General features: G+C 42.5%; 1 protein-coding gene across 2 annotated transcripts in view; it reads right to left on the bottom strand.

The window, feature by feature from the left end:
- Positions 1-892: 892 nt before the first annotated feature.
- The window catches only part of TDRD3 (tudor domain containing 3), a 443,000-nt gene continuing 421,857 nt past the window's right edge, over positions 893-22,035 (bottom strand). For both annotated transcript variants that reach the window (XM_073346158.2, XM_073346202.2), the window contains one exon: positions 893-1,060. In XM_073346158.2, coding sequence (XP_073202259.1) covers positions 908-1,060 — 153 coding nt within the window. In that variant the 3' untranslated portion in view covers positions 893-907. The remainder of the gene's footprint in view (positions 1,061-22,035) is intronic.

Here is a 22,035-nt window from a genome sequence, read left to right as displayed (position 1 = left end):
AAATAAATATCAGATATACAACACAAGCCCCGTAATGCAGTGTCTCTTCAAGACCACAATAATGTTGTAAACTGACACTACCTCTGGATCACTGTAGATTAATTCAGGCATCAGGCTGCTAGAGTGTCTCTGCTGGGCTAATAAAACTGCATTAAGGCTATATCCAGTGATGAGCTGCCAAAATCTGAAGAACCGGTTCCTTAACTCGCTCTGGGTCTTCAGCAGCACTGAAACACCGGCCGCCAAAGTGCCGCCGAAGACCCGAAGCGCCGCCAGGTGAGTGATTCTCAGCCAGGGGAGCGATTCTCAGCCAGGGGAGCCTCCCCAGCTGGGAGCTCAGGCAGGCCGGACAGGACAGTCCCGTGAGCCAAATGTGGCCCCCGGGCCAGAGTTTGCCCACCCCTTTAACAACCAGTTCTGGACCGGCTTCAAAATTTAACAACCAGTTTGCATGAACCAGCTCCAGCTCACCACTGGCTGTACCTCTGTATGTGCCTGGATTTACCTTATACAAAACAATACATGCTCCATTTACCTTATTTACTATGTTTAACATGAATTACAAGCATGCATGCATACAAACCGTGACATAATGTGTTACTGAACTGGACCACTGGATATGTGGGGATTGGTCCTGCTTTGAGCAGGGGGTTGGACTAGGTGACCTCCTGAGGTCCCTTCCAACCCTGATATTCTATGGTTCTATGATATGTACACAGCTCACTGCTGAGCCTCACCCAGACCACTCTGCACATGCTGTTTGCACTTTGGAGCTCAGTTCTGGCCAAGGGGTGATTCAGAAAGATTGATTATTCCAGAATAAGGACAGTAGCAAATTGTTCCAATGGTGGCTCAGAAACAAAGAAAAAAGTGAAGAAATACAATAACATAGATAAAATGTAAGATTTTACAACCATTGATTCAAAATGAAAGTATGTAGTTTGTTCTCAAGTGCAGGCTGCTCAGAGTGCGGCACCTTTGTTGTTGTTGCAACATTTAGAAACCAAACATCCATCACTGAAAGATAAACGTGAGGATTTTTTTCAGATGAAACTTGTAGCTGTGGGAAGAAAAAAAAAACTAGGTTCAATTACTCAAGTGGGCAATATCAACACCAATGTCTTTTAGGCATCTGATTTGGTGTATCTATAAATCACACAACAGAGCAAAGGTGAATACTGTAGCAGAAAAACTTATTCTACCATGCACAATAGCAATTGTTTTGAAAGTTATACAGCCTGCACCAGCTTCCCAATTGAAAAAAAGAATGGATGCTCCAACACAGGATCTTGAGTGAAAGGGATAAAGCAGGAGAAAAATGGAGGAATTTCCATTGCTGAAGCCTCACTGACAGGTAAATAAAACAAACATTCTTCGTTGATGCCTCAGAACCGGAAGCAGGCTTCATGAAAATTTTCGATCTCCTACAGACAAAGCTGTAAGCTCCCCCTACAACATATTTTTCCTAGATTTATGCAGAAATCTGGATGAATCTTTCACTACCTCAGGTACTACAGCTAAGTGATCATGATCAACAATCTTATAATGGATCTTGAACTGTAAAGTTCTGGTCAATGGATATTTTGTGGCCTACCACTAACCCAAAAGTGACTACCACATCCTGTTGCGGTTCAGTGATGAGACAGAACACAGCTTTATGCAAGCAAACAGGCTGGTCAGCAGAGATGGGCTGTTCTGCCCCCCCTGCCTTCCACCTTCTCCTTTTATTATATTTCTCCCCCTAAGCATTACACACTGCTACACAAAGGAATGTATGACGTTGATTCATATGCTTAGTTACCATCCTCTATCTACTACAATCCTGGTTCTCAGGCCTTGAGCCCAGGCTAAAGAAACCTCCCACAGTTGCTGTCCAAACAATCAAGTTCTCAGGGTTCATATCTAGCCCTTGTCCTTGGAATAGAGCAATGTGTGCATTGCTCCTAGGAAACAGTCAGGGTGTGCCCCGCCTGCTTCCAGGTGGAATAGCTAGACATTAACCCTTCAACATCCAATTCTTCTGCCACCTGTAACTAATGTGTCTCGCCGGTTACCAAAGCACGATAAGGTCACTAAGGGTAAGAGAAGAATTACAAACCCTTCACATTTCTTGAAAACAAACAGGCTTGGAATTGTTCTGCTTCTAGTCTCAATTGAGGCTGATGGTAATAGGTAATTTCCAATTCAAAGAGTAATGTTAGCACTGTGCCAGCCTCTGGCTCTGTTGCTTACCCTAACTTTAGATATGCTTGTTTACAGGAACAATAAAGTCAGGGAATTACTTGTCAGTACTAGAGCTTTATTTTTAATTTTCATATGCGTGTATTTGAATTATGCTTCACTAATTCCTGCCCCAGATACATATAAAACATAAACACCACATGTAATCATGAAGTAGGCATACAGTTCTGTGTAAGATACTATTGATTTGGGGGGGAGGGAGAGCTCAGTGGTTTGAGCATTGGCCTGCTAAAACCCAGGGTTGTGAGCTCAATCCTTGAGGGGGCCATTTAGGGATCTGGGGCAGAAATTGGGGATTGCTCCTGCTTTAAGCAGGGGGTTGGACTACATGACTTCCTGAGGTCCCTTCCAACCCTGATATTCTATGATTTTAAAGCCCAGGTCCTTGGTAAGCAAGAAAACAATCAAAATCTGGCTGATAAAAAAGAAACAGCAAGTACCTCCGTGAGGTTAGATAAGCTCAAGTACCATCTGGTTCTAAATGCAGTGAGACTATAAAATATATGCCACTCATCTTTTTGTTGAAAGAAAAGGGGTTCATTCAGTTGCAACAACAAGTGGAATCTGTGAAGGAGAGGCATGTAGCAGTACAGTGCTGGGGAGTTGGAGTGACCCTTCTGAGGATAAAATCAGCATTCATGCAGAATCAATTTCTGACTCTGTCACTCAGTTTCATCCTGGATAAAGCCTAGCAGGATTCATGATACCTGCTGTTGCTTATGACAAAAAAAAGCTGAGTCTCTGGATAGTTGCTTGAACTTAATATGATGCAGCATTTCTATTCCTAGCAGAAGTCCTTGCAGTAGGTATTTGAGATTTTCCTGGTCCAAAGACATTTTCCACCATGTTCATTTTAATAGTTTAGATCACAGCAAGAATAATGCAAGAGTCCTTGTCACATTGACAGTTTCTGCTACAGCTGTTATGCTGATTGTGCCTGATAAGGGTCATATTATTGTCCAATCAATACCTACTCCCAACAGAAGAAACAGCGGATCATGATGCTTTGCCCCAGTCACTAAAGCAAATCCTTGCTGCCACATTTATAGCATATGTCACAAGTTAAAGTAGGGAGGAAGGGCTGCTTAGGCTTCTTTTGGTTCCTCAGCATGCAAATTACACTTATTTAAACTGCCTTACACACCACCACAGTGTGTGTAATTAAGCCTGACTATAAGGGACTGTAAAGAACTTACACCACCACCTTACAAATCATTTCTGTACAAATCAATTTGACCTGCTGTATCCAGGCCTGAAGAAGTTACAGTTTAAACATCCAATATCACCCAAGCAAATCTGTCCATGACATTTACTCTATGCTATTAATATGGGCATTGGTATAAAGCACCTGATTCTAGATCTAGCGGATTTTACATCCTAAAATAAAAACATAAGAATGGCCATACAGGTTCCGACCAGAGGTCCATGTAGCCCAGTATGCTGTCTTCTGACAGTGGCCAATGCCAGGTGCCCCAGAGGGAATGAACAGAACAGGTACTCATCAAGTGATCCATCCCCTGTTGCCCTGTGATGGGTTCCCCCCGGGATGCCACCTGGAACTGGGGTACGACTGAGCCCCCCAGACCCACCAGCCTGGGCTACCTTTACACTGTACTGCTGTGACCAGCCTGCACTTTCACCAGCACACCCAGCTGCAGTTACATGCAGACGCTGTGACCAGCCCTGCACGGGAAGGCTTCAGCAAGGGAACTTCCCAGCTGCTCAGGCATGCCACCCACTGGAGCGTAAACCCAAAATTACACCATCTTGCACTGCACAGGGAAATGTATAGCATAAGCTCATGAAATTCGCCTCCTCCCTCAATGTGGAGAGGAATACACAACAGCTTTCTGCCCCGAGTTCTGGCTCCCACATAGTGGTTTTAAATAAAGCAAAAATAAGTTTATTAACTACAAAAGATAGATTTTAAGTGATTATAAGGGATAGCAAACAGATCAAAGCAGACTACCTAGGAAATGAACAAAAATGCAATCAAAGCATAATATTCTAAAGAGATTGGACACGAATAGCAGATCCTCACCCAAAGTGATGATACAAGCAGGCTGCAGATCCTTAAGGGTCAAGCTGCACTTGCTTATAGCTAGAATTCCTAGTTGTTCCATTCACAGGCTAAAAATCCCTTTAGCCTGGATCCAGCACTTCCCCCAGTTCAGTCTTTGTCCCTTAGGTGTTTCAAGGAGTCTCTTTGGGTGGAGAGTCAGTGAAGAACCAAGATGATGTCACTCTACTGCCTTATATAGCTTTTGCATATGGCAGAAACCCTTTGTTTCAAAGCTTGGTTTCCATGCCAGCCAGTGGAAAAATACTGCCATCCTAAGATGGAGGCCAGCACCAGGTGACCTGGTCACATGTCCTTGTTGTGTCACAGCAGCCATGATTTGGAGGCTGTCTGCAACATCCTCAGGAAGGCCCCCAAGTGAAAGATAAGCTTCTTCTAAGGCCTATTGTTTTCTCTAATGGCCCTTCCCCATCCAGCTTTTCAGAATGAAAGCATCTTGTCTAGTGGGCATTCTCCAGGTGTAAACACATTTGTAATATAGATAAATAGTCAATATTCCTAACTTCAGATACAAAAATGATACATGCATACAAATAGGATAATCATATTCAGTAAATTATAACTTTTCCATGATATCTCACATGACCTATCTTGCATAAAATACATCATAATTATATCATAATCATATCATAATATCACTATTAAGAATATGGGGTGCAGTGTCACATGCCCATTCCCAGCTTCTGGAAAACAGAGGCTAGGGACACCATCCTGTCTAATCATAACACTATGCTTTATAGACTGCTTTAGAAAATGTTTAGATTTTCTCTGAAAAGAGATGAGTAGTAATTTTTCTTTCATTCTACCTGTACATGGGACCTTTGAGGTAGAAGAGCAGAAACATAACAAATATTTTTTTTTAAATTATAGCAATTTTCTAAAATATGTGACATCTAGCTTATGGTCTGATGTGATGTAAGGCTTTTTCCTGGCATGAAACTTGGGTGACCATATTACTAATAAGCATCAAATCTATGTATGCCATCATGTTTTGTATACAAATACACACCCCATATACATTTGTTCTGATTCCAGACAAGGGATCTATAGAGAGAGGTATAAAGGACAAAAGTTTCAAAAGTGATCACTGATTGTGTGCCTCAGCTTGGTTGAGGCAACTAAAATTTGTGACCACTTTTGAAAATTTGGCTGCATAATACTAGTATGAGAGTGACTATGTAACTCATTTTATTTAATATTAATGTGAACATGATTATGTTAATATCTGTGTCAGGGCCGGCTCTAGGTTTTTTGCCATCCCAAGAAAAAAATTTGCCACCCCAAGCTCCAAAAGCACAACTGCCCAATCAAAAAAAAAAAAAAAGGGCAGCTGGAATGCTGCCCCTGGAATTGTGCCGCCCCAAGCACGTTATTGCTTTGCTGGTGCCTAGCACGGGCCCTGATCTGTGTTAATGCCTATGAACATGCACTGTGAAAACTAGATGTTTCCAGAAGCCTGAGCAAATTAAGTCTGAGCTGAATGTGTGTGCAGTTATTAAAATGCCGCTTCTTTTCTCCTGCCAAGGCTGACTGACACCTGAGTGCTTACTAAACATTACAGGAAGGGCTATAAGGAAATTTATTACTTCCCTCATCCCACTCCTCAATCAAATCCCTCCTGAAGACCCACTTGTACTGTGATTCCTATAAAAAAAAATAGCCAGCCAATGATGGAGTTCGGAGTTACTGAGCGTAGTCTTTATACCCTTTTGATGATACCACCACCACCACAAAAAAGCCACAATGAGTTTCAAATATTTTGCTCTACAAAAACACGGCCACTACTTATATGTATGTTGCATTCTCTGCCTCTGCTCAACTCACTTCCCCACACCCACTTTTGTTGCTGTGTTTTAGTCATTTGGGCCCAGATCCAGCAAAATCATTGCAAGTACATGAACCCCACTGCCAATGTAGAGCCCTACTAATTGAAACAGATGACTGACCACACACAATTTGTAGGATAGGGACTTCAGATAGTAAGTAGAGCTGGGTGAATAATGCATTTGTCAGTTCACTGTCAATTCAGAAAAAAAATCAAAACAAAATTTAGTTTTGGATCAAACTCATAATGGTTTTTTTTATTTTTAGCTAATTACAAAAAAATGTTCAGGTCAAATTAAACATTGTTTAAACCCAAATGAAATGTTTAATTTTAATTTCAAATATTAAATTAGTAATGTTTTTAAAAGGAAATTTCATCAAAACAAAAGTCACTTAAAATCAAAAAATTTAAACATGTCATTTTGAAAAGGTTGAAATGTTTAATTTTTTCAGAATTTTGAAAGGGAGGGTTGAAAAGAACTATTCAGTGAAACTGACATATTTGCAAAACCAGTGTTGGCAAATCTGCATTTTCGCCCCCAAAAAACAGTTTTCGTTGAAAAAAACCTCACACAGCTCGAATTGTAAGGTCTTTAGAACACAGCCCATGCCCTTTTTTTTTTTATGTTGGATAGCGTCAGGCACATTAAATGTGTTACCAGAAATAAACAACAATATACAAGTTTCACTCAGTGTGCAGAGAAAACAGCAACGAACTCATTTTAACAACACAGAAGACTAGACACAAACTGTGCTTGAATTTCTTGAAATATTTGAGTTGTAAATTCTGAAAGACCAAATTGAAAATGTTGATCAATACAATTAAACAGACTTCATAGCTCTTTCCAGTATTTCAACCACAATTTTATCGTTAGCAACTTTTCTTATTTAATATTTACAAATGTTACTGAAGTGCTGAACAAGTATGACTAATTCCAAGCTATATGCATCAGGTAGTTACCTACCCTATGATAGGTTTATCAAGCACAGATAATCACTGTTCCCAATACAAACAGTGGGGGGATTACTTTTTGTTTGTACATGCAGTGATTATAATACATGTAAGAAAGAAGATATGAGGAAATCATTGGCTTCTAGCCTTTCTGAGCGTTTATAACACACATTAGGATAAATGGGAGTTATGTATGTGCATCAAGGGAAAAATACACCACTTTGTATGCAAATTAAATTTGCCTAGCTTTAGCCTGTTTTCTTGTTAAAAAGTACTTTGGCTCAGATTTTAAAGAATCTTATTAGATGTTTCACTCAGCACAACATTCACTAACTGACTTAGGTGCCTACGTCTCATTTTAAAAAGTGTTTTAGGTGCCCTAAGGGCCTAAGTCCTATTAACTTTTCAAAAGTGATTCAGGGGCTCTGTGTGTGTGTGTGTGTGAAGAATTTTTTGTTTATATGTATATATACTTTGGACACACAGAGGAGAGAGAACTGTTTATATCTGGGGTTCCAGGCAAGTTTGTACTTAGGTGGCTAGCCCAAGCTACTGCTCATGCTACCCCCAGCTACACTACTATTTTTAGCGCTGGAGCTGGAGCAGAGCTAGCACCTGTCTGTCTACTCACACAGAGCAGCACCCTCCCAGCTGCAGTGTAGACATACTTTTTCAAAAGTGACTTAGGCAATTAGGAGCCCAAGTCTCACTGAAAGGAAGGCTTCTATGTCTAAGTCACTTCTGAAAAAGAAACTTAGGTTCTAAAGCCCGTTGGGCATTGCAACGTTGAACCTAGTGACAGAGGATGTGGAAAAAGCTAATGTACTCAATGCTTTTTTTGCCTCTGTCTTCATGAACAAGGTCAGCTCCCAGACTACTGCACTAGGCAGCACAGCATGGGGAGGAGGTGACCAGCCCACTATGGAGGAAGAAGTGGTTCGGGACTATTTAGAAAAGATGGACGAGCACAAGTCCATGGGGCCAGATGCACTGCATCCGAGAGTGCTAAAGGAGTTGGCGGATGTGATTGCAGAGCCATTGGCCATTATCTTTCAAAACTCATGCTAATTGGGGGAGGTCCCGGACGACTGGAAAAAGGCCAAGGTAGTGCCCATCTTTAAAAAAGGGAAGGAGGAGGATTCTGGGAACTACAGGCCAGTCAGCCTCACTTCAGTCCCTGGAAAAATCATGGAGCAGGTCCTGAAGGAATCAATTCTGAAGCACTTAGAGGAGAGGAAAGTGATCAGGAACAGTCAGCATGGATTCACCAAGGATAAGTCATGCCTGACTAATCTAATTGCCTTCCATGACAAGACAACTGGCTCTGTGGATGAGGGGAAAGCAGTGAACGTGTTATTCTTTGACTTTAGCAAAACTTTTGACATGGTCTCCCACAGTATTCTTGCCAGCAAGTTAAAGAAGTATGGCCTGGATGAATAGACTATAAGGTGGATAGAAAGCTGGCTAGATTATCGGGCTCAATGGGTAGTGATCAATGGCTCCATGTCTAGTTGGCAGCCGGTATCAAGTGGAGTGCCCCAAGGGTCGGTCCTGGGGCGGGTTTTGTTCAATATCTTCATTAATGATCTGGAGGATGGCGTGGGCTACACCCTCAGCAAGTTTGCAGATTGCACTAAACTGGGAGGAGTGGTAGATATGGTGGCAGGTAGGGATAGGATACAGAGGGACCTAGATAAATTAGACGATTGGGCCAAAAGAAATCTGATGAGGTTCAACAAGGATGAAAGAATCCCATGCACCGCTACAGACTAGGGACCAAACAGCTAGGCAGCAGTTCTGCAGAAAAGGACCTAGGAGTTATAGTGGATGAGAAGCTGGATATGAGTCAACAGTGTGCCCTTGTTGCCAAGAAGGCTCACGGTATTTTGGGCTGTATAAGTAGGGGCATTGCCAGCAGATCGAGGGACGTAATTGTTCCCCTCTATTCGACATTGGTGAGGTCTCATCTGGAGTACTGTGTCCAGTTTTGGGCCCCACACTGCAAGAAGGATGTGGAAAAATTGGAAAGCATCCAGCAGAAGGCAACAAAAATGATTAGGGGACTGGAACACATGACTCATGAGGAGAGGCTGAGGGAACTGGGATTGTTTAGTTTGCAGGAGAGAAGAATGAGGGGGGATTTAAGAGCTGCTTTCAACTACCTGAAAGGGGGTTCCAAAGAGGATGGATCTAGACTGTTCTCAGTGGTAGCAGATGACAGAACAATGAGTAATGGTCTTCAGTTGCAGTGGGGGAGGTTTAGGTTGGATATTAGGAAAAACTTTTTCACTAGGAGGGTGGTGAAGCACTGGAATGCGTTACCTAGGGAGGTGGTGGAATCTCCTTCCTTTGAGGTTTTTAAGGTCAGGCTTGACAAAGCCCCGGCTGGGATGATTTAGTTGGGGATTGGTCCTGCTTTGAGCGGGGGGGGGGACTAGATGAGCTCCTGAGGCCCGCCCCCCGATATTCTATGATTCTATGATTGCAATGCCTAAATACCTTTTAAAATCTGAGCCTGTAGCAAAACCACCCCAGGTGGTAACAGTCACTGAGGAGCTGCATATGTATGATTTTTCCCATCACCCATATCAAGATAAGTAACTAATTGAAATGGAAGAAGTTAGGAACAAGAAAAATCAAAATCCATAAACAAATTCTCAATAACATACACAGGATCTTAATTTAGCCACTACTTCTGTGGCAAGAACCCCTGATTTTGCAGCAAATTAACATTTCTATTTCAAATCAAAATAAACTAAGCACAGCAAATATCAAAGAAATATTGCCACCTTTCTGGTTAACTTTCTTGGTTCTCAAGTCACAGTGAACAGTTCTCTCCCTTCTGTTTGACCAAAATTGGAAACCAAAAAAAAAAACATTTTCTTAACAGGCACAAAACAAAATATGAGAAATAAGCTCCTGAGTGCCTGATTCACTTTTGAAACTTAATAGATCTTAAGTCCTTTGGAGCCTAAATCCCATTGAAAATAAGTCTTAGGCTGCTGGCGCTTTTGAAAATGTTATCTACAGACTCTAGACTTAGCAGTCCCATCTCTGGTATTTTTAATGTGTATTTTTAATGTTCCATTCTGCAATGAAAAGTGATTGAGCTGTGGAAGTAGGCAGTAATTGCTTCCCTCCATAAATGAGTAATTCTAAATAGATTAATAATTACTGACCCATTTCAAATTTTATCTACAGTAGGTAAATTACTAGAAAGGTAAATTACCAGAATGACTCCTCTATAATCAAGGGTATTATTTGCTGAAAATGTTTATTACCAGCAGCACAATATTCATTGAGCAGCTACAGCAATGGTGACAAATTGATAACTATACTCCTATGGATTCTATTTATTATTAACAATCATAATAATATTATGATTGTTAATTACTTTTATACTGCCATACATTTACACAGTGCTTTACAAAACCACAATTGAATACCTTGGGCCAAGGTATTCTTTGGATAACTCCCGTAATATTCAACAGGTTGAATCAGGCCCACTCTTTACTCCAAATACTTCACAATCCGCAAAGACTAGGGCGTACAATGACAGCTCAGTAAGAGATGATTTGGGGAATGAATAGTGAGGACTGAAAAGTAGGAAGGATTCCTGAACTAAATATTTATTTAAGGAGGGATAGGAAAGGAGAAGAGGCTGACAGGCAAAGGGCATAAGTGAGGTAACACAATAGAAGGAGTGACATGGAAATGGAGAGTAAAAGATAAAGGAAACGGTAAAAGGTAAAGAACTGAGAGTAGGAAATGAGAGACTGTGCGGGGACATGAAAGCAGAGATAGAGGCAGAGACAAAGCTAAACTGGAGCAGCAGTAACAGTGTGGACACACAAAACCGATGATTGAACAATTGGGTTTAAGCAATTGGCTGATATATCACCAGTTGATTTCTCTAATGTGGACAGGCCTATATTGCCACGAAATGTACTAGACTGATAGTTCAGTTCTGAAGTCCTCACTTAGTTTCACTATGCCCCAGCATAGTTCCACCCCCATGCTGAGCCCCTCCCCACTGCATGCATCCACCCCCACACAGGCCCCTCTACAGGCCTCAAAACCCATGCAGCAGCGAGAAGTGCATGCAAAATGCACAAGAAAGGGAAAGGAGAACATACCAGGGGACATGCAAAATTAGGGGATTATTCTGATGGCACCATTTGCACTGTTCAATGTTTGGTTTATACACTTTGTTTTGTTCGTGTTATTTCAGTGTTCTAGTAGCAGATGGCCTGCCTGGCAGCACTTTAATATTGTCATTTTTGTAATTCAAATAAAGTCTTTTATTTTATTAAGAAAATGTACTGCCATCACTACATCACATCTTATCATGTGTACTTGGAATAATAAAGATAAACACAGAGTGAGGCACGACAAGATGTATCCCAACATAATTCCTAAATACATCATTGGACAGCTATCAATAATGTAAATGCAGTTTTCTCCCATTATATTAATAGTCATAGCATCCAAAACAAAAATTCATGACAATCAATACCTTTCTCCGTTTACTGTGACAGTAACACCCCCCCTCATTTCCCTGAGTGATGTGACAGTACCTCGTTTACAATGTAAAATGTAAAAAAAAGGATGTTTATGAATGTACAAAAAACATTCATAAACATACTATTCTCCCTCTTCCTTTGGCCCATGCAAGTCCATAATATGAGAGCACAGAGCCGCCTTGATTTTGGTTGCTTGGGTGCATCCAGCTCCAGCTGTGAGGAGTGCACTTTCTGGTTGAGTGTAACATTTGAGCAATCCATTACTGACATCAGCCCACTCTGAGGCAAATGGCTCACCTTTGGTTTCACCCAAAGATTGCAAGCCACAATAACACAGACTGCATTTATAACACTGGAACCTTTAGACAACCAATGTATTTCACAGAAGATACCACAACCACCTCACATGTGGTAATAACTTTCAGTCACTAGCATTGCTGCTTAGGGTGAATTTGAACTTGGCCCCAGAGGTGAAAGTCTCAATGCTGTTCACCAACAACAGTGCACAATTTTAAAGTCAGACCATTTTAAAGTTTGTTCCTGCTTTCACTAGTTTAATGCCACTGACTTCATAGGAGTTACTCCTAAATTACACCAGAGCAACTGTGAGGAGACTCAAAGCCATATGGAAATTCAGGAGTAACTTCACTGAAAGTTAATGGAACTATGCTGATGTAAAATAACTGTGAAAGAAGAATCAGACTCTTGGACTTAATTTCACTATTGCAAGCTGCCTTTTATCATATCCAGAAAGGTAATGGAAATCAATGTAAATAAAAATAGGAATGATTATCTGTTGCCAGCAGCTTAATTACTGTCATGCAAAACCAGAGTAATGCATGAAATGTAATGGATGATTTACAGTTCCTAGAAATTAAGAGTATATTTTATAAGATAATAAAGGTAAACTATCTAATTTACAGGGCTTCTGTACAACATTTGGGAAAATTACTATCTCAGACAATAAGTGAATGACTTGGGGCAGGAGGAATCAGAAGCCAGGTGACATTTCAATCTCAGCACAAAATGAAATGGAATTTTAGACAGCCACATTTTATTCTGTTTTGAAATGATCTGCCATAAGGAGGTTTTGTGAACAGGAAGCTGCTTTCAAAAGTGTGAAAATGTTGTCATGTAACACTGAGTTCCTAAAATTCTTTTATTCATGCAATGAAATATGGGTACTTCGAGGTAATTTTCTTTATCCGTCAACACTACAGTTAATATTGACAGATCCAAAATAATCAGTATAGTAAAGAAGACCTTTGTGCACTGCCAGAGAGGAGGAACCATTCTCACAAGCTATCAGATAAATATTGAAGTCAACCAAGACAATAACCTTGGGTATCTCCAACACAAGGCCTCAACCCTCAGGACTCAGTTGGGTCAGAGAGGAAACCAACAATGAAGCACATCAGCCTGAACACCATCATGATTCCTAATTTAATTCCACCTTGTGACTCTCACATTTGGCTTACACACCTAAATCAATTTTTGGGTGGGACACCTCTTGCTTTGGAAGTGATGGCATAGCTACATCTTCTTTGTGTTCAATCTGTAGAAAGGAGAGCTACTAAAGGCCCAGTCATCCAGTATCAGTAATGTCAAACAAAAGCCATGTCAGTAAAAGCAAGTGTCTCATCCATGATTAATCACAGACATTGGTGACCATTAAACCTTGTATTGAACAGCATGAACTGCAGATTATGGACCAGAAATGGTTATAACCCAGATGATGAGATCAGTGGAACTGACAATAAACATACCAGACCCAAGTCTTTTTCTATGTCATCTCCTTACGCCCATCACGCAACAGATTAAAGGTGTCAAATCTCAGAGTCACTATGCTCCCACCTCACCTCATTGGTCCAAATCCCCAGCCTATACCAGTGCTGCCCAATTCTCTCAGCTTCCATACTGTGGCTATATCTAAATTGTCACACTGACACAGCAGACCATTTAAATAAGGACCATCTAGTGTCACAGACAGCTAGAGCCCAAACGTAGTATATTTTACAATGTGGTAGGGAAATAGTGTATAGTCCTAGCTCTCTCCAAATATTCAGCCCCCAAACTAGACTGGTTGTCCACACCAAACATCTTCCCACCCAGCTCCAGTTGATCTCACACCACCATGGTAATAAAGAAACATCGCACACCCGCATTTTCCCTGCCATTGAACTTGAGCAAAATCTGAATGAGAAACAAGATAACGGACACAGGAATGCATCAGACCAGTAAAACATCACAATAGGCACAACTGCTGAAAATGAGGAGGGCATATCTCCCTTCGTACAGCCACAGGATTAATATATTTTCACTGCTACCAGTTTTGCTCAAGCCACATGTCACCTGACCTAAATTCCAAAACAAACAAACACACACACACACAGAGCAAGATGTAAGTACCGCTTTGTACATAGATGGCAGGGAGGTTGGGCTGCAAAGGGGAAGCAGACCAGCAGAGTCTCTGAATCGCACAGATGAGGTAGAAGAGCCATGTGATAAGGGCTTCCTCTCCAGGAAGTAGTGAAACACTGAGTACCAGGCCACAATAAACGTGTGCGCGCCTTTTTTGTTTTTCAGACACACACATGAGTTAAATCCAGGTTCATTGTCTGCCTCACATGGAAATTAGCTAAAACTGCTATGGGTAATCTGCAGCCATTTGAGGAGTTAACTCCAGAGATAAACTGGGATCAAGTCTGCATTTGTATTCTACCAGCACTTAAACAGAGAACAAGGGGAACAGAACCATGAAACAAACAAACTAAAACAAAAAAAGATGAGCTCCATGATTCTGCCATGCTGAATAAAACATGGCTATACATGCTTTGTGTCCTGGGTCTGTGCTTTAAGCTGTACCCTGTTGGTTCTATAGCCAACTGCTTTGAAGCTAAAGCCTCCACTTTTAAGACTTGCAGAAAAAAATCTAGCTAAAGCGTGGCAATATTACGCTAGATAAGATAAAAAACAGAAGTAAAGAAAAATATAGCAAACTGCCAATCAACAATTCTTACCTGAGTCATCCAACATGCTGGAGTCTCTGGGATGAGATTGTTATGGGAACTCAATAGGTGGGGGAATTTGATGGGTCAAAAATGAAAGGAAACAGTCCCAGAAGCAAGCAGGGGGTGGGGGTGGGAGACATTGACAGAGGGACACCAAGTAGCTCCTCCTCACCCTTGGAGTCTCTGGCACCCACTGGCCAGCTGGGGGGGAAAGGGGCTGATTGGCCAGCATTCCTCAGCTCCCAGGATTTAACCAAGAACCGTAACGCTATGGCAGTTCTTTTGGCTCTGATACAGCAGAGAAAGGGTTAGTCACCATTCTGGCAGCAACAGAATGTAAAGGAATACAGATAAAGGCTCTGGGTCCCTTCTCCCACGGGTGGAGAGTCTGCCCTGGCAGTGGTGACTCTGTCCAGCTGTGAGGGTCATACCCCTTCCCCCCCAGCATGGAGGATCCCTCTGCTATCAGAGCTGGAGGAATTCCACAAGGGCTCCCTCCCCCCACCCTCTCTGTTTGGGGGAGGGAGGCCAGGGCTGCATGGGGAAGCTGACGAGGCTTCTGGGTCCTGAGATGGTGCAGCCCATGTTAAGCCTGAAATTGTGGCTTTCTCCCATTCCTGCCCCACCCCCACAGCTCATGGGAGGAGAGGACAGAAGATACGTGGGATCACTATTGTGGTGCTAAGGACAGGACGGCACAGCCAGTACCAGGTCCATTGGCACAGTCTCCCACCCCCACTCCTGTGTTCGTGGGAGGGGAGACCATGGACATGTCTCAGCTACCACAGAAGCGCACTGCTCCTTATGTCCTACTATACCCTCTCTTCCCATATGGGGCTTCGGCCAAGGGTGTGGCCAGAAGGCTTGTGAATTCCTGTTTCAGGAGCTACTCTGAGGGAGCCAGGCAGAATAACCACTCCCTTCCCCTGCTCTCTTGGGGTGGGGCACAAGTAGGAGGGTTGTCCTCCAGTTGGCACTGCCTTACTAGAGGCACTGAAAATGGTGGCCTTAGAGGTGGGTGAGGATTCATTTGGGCAGCTTTGCCAAGGAATTGTGGGCCTGGGATTGCTGCCTCATGGGGGAGGATGAGTTCAGTCTTCACAGGAATAGAGATCAAGCAAGGATCAGTGGCCCTCAACCAATGTGGATGAAGAGTTGCAGGATGAGGGGAACAGTGGGCAGGAGCCAGGACACCGGCTGGAACAATTCGCTTTGTGGATAGTGGTGAGCCGCAGAAGTGCATTCCGCTGGGATGGAGACCTGAACTTTCATACAAGAGGTTCATGTGATGGCTTCAGGGTCTGACTTTGAGGCTAGCGAGGGTCTAAGCCTCATTGAGGTGGATAAGGATGAAAAGGAATGAGTGTCCCTCACTCCCAGAACCCACCAAGAGTCCAGCAGGTCTCCTCAGGATACAGCAGTCGGAGTCTCCAGCGGCCTGCAAATGAGGAAGGAAGGAATTGTGAGCCTTGGCACTTGGGGAAATGGTGGTTTCCCAGGTCACTCTTCCCTGTGACAACCCCCCCAGCCCCCAGCAAGGGATTTGGGGTGACCTGGCCAAATTGTTGGCATTGGTGGCCCAAAGCTGGGCAGCCTGCCAGAGAAAAGTGAGCCACTCTCAGGCAATGGGATAACACTGTCAGAGATTTGGGGAGGGAGTAATATCCAAGGGATATGGAGCAATCGGGGAGGGACTTTCCTATCACCAGGTGGCAGCATTCCTAATAAGATACAGGCAGGAGACAGAGTGGCTAGAGCCCCTAGAACTTATGCGGGATCCAATCAGCCCCTCAGGAATCATCTGTTTAAAGGGGCAAGGAATAGATTTTAAAGGGGGATTTGTGAATTTATTTACCTTGCTGTTTCGAGAAGAGCACACAGAGGAAGGGGATAAAAAGGACAGGGAAGAGAAGGATTAATCCCACAGACCTAAGGTGCCTCAAACGTGTGAGAACTGGTCCACAGCCTTTCACATTTATGCAAGTATAAATTTGTGTGAGGAGCCCTGAAAGATGTATTTCCTTATTCAAGTTCAAGGACTTAATATCGAAGGCTTTGTGACGTTGCACTCCATAATGTTTTATGGAAATATGCTTGAGTGTGAATATGATGTAACTGGAATATGCTTTATGCCAACGGTGTCTTGTAAGGTATCATTACAAAGCTTATGATCTACTGAGTGTGTTCATCCCATTTGTTTGTAAGTATTATTTCTATGTCTGGAGTGAGGAAAATAAGTTATAAACTCGTATTACTGATATAAACATATTAAGTGGAAGCCATTAAGGGTGCTTCAGAACCAATGACCTGTGAATGGCTCTGTTTTCTTGCAAACCTTCTTGGGTACATGCGGGACAGCCCTGAAAGAATGGAGGTTGGGGTCTCCCAGCACATGTGAACATGTCACCTGATACTGAAATCCATCTTAAACCTGGTGCTTTTCCATTTAGAAGGAGGGGTGGGGACCCAGAGAGACAAAAGATTCCTGCCTTGTGCCAAAGGCCACTACTACTTTGATAAAGCCATGCCCATGGGATACTCGGTGTCAAGTGCTACTTTTGAATGATTCAGTTCCATGCTAGAGTGGGAGATTGTGCATGAGACTGGCCTGCATCACACAGTGCACAATCTCCACTACTCCTTATTTGCAGGAAGGTTAGGAGCAGGCATCTGCAAGTGCTTGCATCAGGCGCTCCAGAACCTAAGCAAGCACGCTGGGGTCCCCATCTCCACAGAGAAGACAAAGGGTTCTGCCCAAAGTTTCACATATCTGGGCATTGAACTGAACAGTTATCTGCAGAGAAGTTAAAATCGGTCAGGGCATTGATGCGGACTCTCAAACGGACAAAGAAAATTACGCTGAGGGAACTACAGGTGGTCATGAGGCACCCAAACTTTCAGTGCCAGGCGGTGGCTCCTGGTTGGGCATTCCGTGCCCATCTGGCATTAACCTCCTGAGGAGTACTAAAACTCTACCACTTTGTCAGAAAACAAAGGAAGTTTAAGAAGCATGGGAAAGATTCCTGAAACAGCTTAATGGGGTTTCAATATGACGTTTCGCATCGTTGCTCAAGACTGAGCTGCAGGTACAATCTGATGTCTCAGGAGGCATAGATTTGGGGTTTACTTTCAAGAATAGTAACGGGGGCACAGGTGGCCAGAAAGCTGGGTGGTTCAGGATGTCACAAGAAACATCACCTTTCTTGAGTTTTTTTCTTTACTGATGGCAGTCACTATTTGGGGAGAAAAATTGCAGAACCAAAACTTCCATTTCTGGTGTGACAACCAATCCATGGTCCATATCATAAATAGACAGCTGGCTAAGACTATTTGGTTAATGAAGCTGGTGATGGCCTTCATTTTACATTGTCTGTAGTTTAACATGCTTTTTCATGCAGTGCATGTCTCAGGAGTGGATAATGATGTAGCCGATTTTCTATCTTGATTTCAGGATGACATATGCTAGGTCCTCACCCAACCTTCCAGCAGCGATTTGTGGGTGATTTCCCCAACAATCTGAAACCTGGTTCATGACATCTGTAGGGCTAGTTGAGGACTTGGTGGCCCTGCAAACGTTAAGGACCTATAAGGCAAAGGGCTTCATCAGAGTGGCCCATATCTACACAACAGATGGCATGATATGTGGTGTCTTCAGCCTACCGCAGGTTGGCTCCCTCCACTATATCTGGCCAGCTAGTAGGCCTGTCCTATAGAAGTAGGCTGGTGGATTTCCCCAACTGATGCAGGGATTTTGTAGTACAGAAGCTCTTAGAAGGATGGTCAAGGAGGGTTGGGTGCCGGAGTGATGACAGGCTACCCATAACAGTAGAAACTCTGACCAGGTTATTAAAGGCTGTGCCACTGCTCTACCAAGGGTCTGGGAGGGATTCCATTTTATTTAGGATGACATTTGGTTTTGCCCTTTTTTGGACACTTTTAGTGACTGAGCTGGTGCCTTTGGAAGTTGCACTCAGGTTCCAGTGTGCATGGAACTTAAAGGATATATCACTACACACAGGAGCAGTGTCCCTGCACTTAAGGTACTCAAAAACAGATCAGAAGGAAATGTGGGGCTTATGTGGTGGTGAAGGAATGTGCAGATGAGTGTTTGTGTCCCATAAAAGCAGTAAAAGACTCTACTAAAAATCCAGAGTCAGCACCCAGGCCTGTGGTTGCTACACAGTGATGACAGCTTCCGGACAAGGTACCAACTGGCAGTAGTTCTGAGAAAAGCCTGGCGCTACTGTGGTCTTGACCCAGGTAAATTTGGGACCTTTAAGAATCGGGGTAATGATGTTAGCAGCTGCAGTGAGTTTTGGCCCACAGACAGTGCAAGTAATAGGGGCTGGAAATAAAGGTGTTACAAGACTTAGGTCTGCACCAAGTTAAAAATGGCAGGGAACAGTAAAAAAAATGTAACTCACCCCGTGCACTTTTTTTTTCCAGAAGATATCCAGAGCTTACTCAATATTTGGACTTGCTGGCACTCTACACTACACTGGCCACACAAAAGGGCAGCCAGGACACTGGTAGATCTCAGCTCAGGGCCAAAGATATTTGCTTCTAGTGGTTTGGCAAAAGAGGCATTCAGTGGGAATCAGCTCATGCCAGTTCTTCACTCACTGATGAACAATGCAGCCTCACCTCATGTCCTGGTTATTCACCTTCAGGAGAACAATTTTGGGGGGTGCACTGGAGTCAACTTCAGGGACAGAATCCAAGAGGGATATTAGCTTGGTTAGGCAATCATGGCTGGAGGTTAGGTTAGTATTGTGGGGCGCCCCGATGTGTTAGCACCACCACTGTGTGTGTGTGGGGGGGTAACTTTAATGAAAGTAAAGGAGTACTTGTGGCACCTTAGAGACTAACCAATTTATTTGAGCATAAGCTTTCGTGAGCTACAGCTCACTTCATCGGATGCATAAAGTGGAAAATACATTGAGGAGATTTATATACACACAGACCATGAAAAATACACATTGTAAGGAGAGTGATCACTTAAGATGAGCTATTACCAGCAGGAGAGTGGGGTGGGGGGAGAGAAAACCTTTTGAAGTGATAATCAAGGTGGGCCATTTCCAGGAGTTAACAAGGACATCTGAGGAATAGTGAGGGGGAGGGGGGAAGGAATAAACAAGGGGAAATAGTTTTACTTTGTATAATGACTCAACCACTCCCAGGCTCTATTCAAGGCTAAGTTAATTGTATCCAATTTGCAAATTAATTCCAATTCAGCAGTCTCTCGTTGGAGTCTGTTTTCGAAGTTTTTTTGTTGAAGAATAGTCACTTTTAGATCAGAAATCGAGTGACCAGAGAGATTGAAGTGTTCTCCGACTGGTTCATGAATGTTATAATTCTTGACATCTGATTTGTGTCCATTTATTCTTTTACGTAGAGACTGTCCAGTTTGACCAATGTGTCAAAAAGTTTTAATAAAAGTTACATCCTGCTGTTTAAAATCTATCTGTGTGTCTGTTCTCATTTCACTGCTGTGTCTGCATCGGCTGTCACTTTATCTGTCACAGCCTGGAATAGCTGAGCATGCTGATCCTGAGGAAAAGTGCAAGCAGAAAGCAATGTAGCTTCCATGTCTCCCAGCTGGTATACGGCAGCTACTGCAGAGAAGAACCAGGGAAATGTGTAGAATAGACAGAGAGATAGGCATCAGACAAGAACACTTCCATCAGAGACAGTGCTATCTTACATAGATGATGCCTTCACAGACATCCGCGGTGATATTTACCAGGAATTGCAGAAAGCCTGTTAGCAAGAATCTCTGCTCTATCATCAAATCTGAATAACTTGCAACTCAGAGTTTTTGAAGAGCATGGTGAGGAGTTCTCTGGACAATTAATGTTGATTTTCAATAAGTCTTGGAAAACTGAGGAAGTTCCAGAGGACTGGAAGAAAGCTAATGTTGTACCATTATTTTAAAACAATAAACAAAACAACGCAGGTAATTATAGGCCTGTCAGCCTGACATCAATCCCCGACAAAATAATGCTAATAGTGACACAGGACTCTACTAATAAAAAATTTAAAGGAAGGAAATATTAATCAGCATTGGTTTACGAAAATAGAATTTGTCCAATTAACTCAATATTCCTTTTTGATGAGATTACACGTTTGGTTGTTAATAGTGTTGATGCAATATACTTATGTTTATGCAAGGCATTAGACTTGGTACCACACAATATTTTGATTAAGAAACTAGAACAATACAAAATCAAAATGTCACACATTAAATGGGTTAGAAACTGGCTAACTAATGAGCCTCAAAATGTAATTGTCAAAGAGAAATCATCAGAGTGGGGGTGTTTCTACTGGGGTCCCACAGGGATCTTGCCCCTCCCTATTTAATATTTTTTTATAAATGACTGCAAAGAAAATATAAACCCACTACTGTTCAAGTTTGCAGCTGACACAAACACTGGGGGAGTGATAAATAATGAAAAGAACAAGGCACTGATACAGAGTGCTCTAGATTGCTTGGTAAGCTAGGTACAATCAAACAATATGCATTTCAATACAGCCAAATATAAAGTCATACATCTAGGAATGAAGAAGATGCCTTTGTGACCCTAAGTACCTCTGTATTCACACCCTACACACAATTATCATAAATGTGGTAAAAAAAATACACCTTGTAAGGTATCATTGGAAAACTAATAACTCACTGGTCAATAATATCATGGCAAAATGTATGTAGAAACATTCTATGTAAAGTTATGAATGTCTCCTGTATGATGAAGTGAGCTGTAGCTCACGAAAGCTTATGCTCAAATAAATTGGTTAGTCTCTAAGGTGCCACTAGTACTCCTTTTCTTTTTGCGAATACAGACTAACATGGCTGCTACTCTGAATCCTGTATGATGTTACGAGCACATGTTCAAGACCAGAGAGCCTTTCCTACATAAAGATATTAAACAGGTCTGTCCTAAGGAAAGGCTTACCTCAATTTACATATAAGCAGTAAACAGGGCCATCAAGTTAACAAAGGGAGGAGACTGCAGGAAACAACGCAGTTAGCATGTTAGCAAACACTGCCAAGAAAGAAAACAGTATGGCGATTCCTTCGCCACCAGACTCCATCTCGCCTTCTTCACAGCTTAAATACAGTTTACTTTGAGAAGAAACTTTCAGGAGAATCCATTTTCAAAGCTCCACTGGACTATAACAGAAAGGGGTAATGAACACTATATTACCTCTTTCAGCTAAGAAGACAAAGGAACCAGCACTTTGGGTTTCTGGAGGAGATCCTGACTGGGGAGGCGGGGGATGTCAGCCATCTTGCAGAAAGATTCTGGGTGAAAAAGTCATATTAGACAAAGACTTGATCTCACTTGTTTTACTTTTAATTTAAACCAACAGTGTTGTGTTTGAATTAGTTATCTCCAGTTAAAG

This window comes from Lepidochelys kempii, chromosome 1 (genome assembly GCF_965140285.1).
Source record: "Lepidochelys kempii isolate rLepKem1 chromosome 1, rLepKem1.hap1, whole genome shotgun sequence".
Classification (NCBI taxonomy): domain Eukaryota; kingdom Metazoa; phylum Chordata; order Testudines; family Cheloniidae; genus Lepidochelys; species Lepidochelys kempii.
This window is presented reverse-complemented; position numbering and strand designations above follow the sequence as displayed.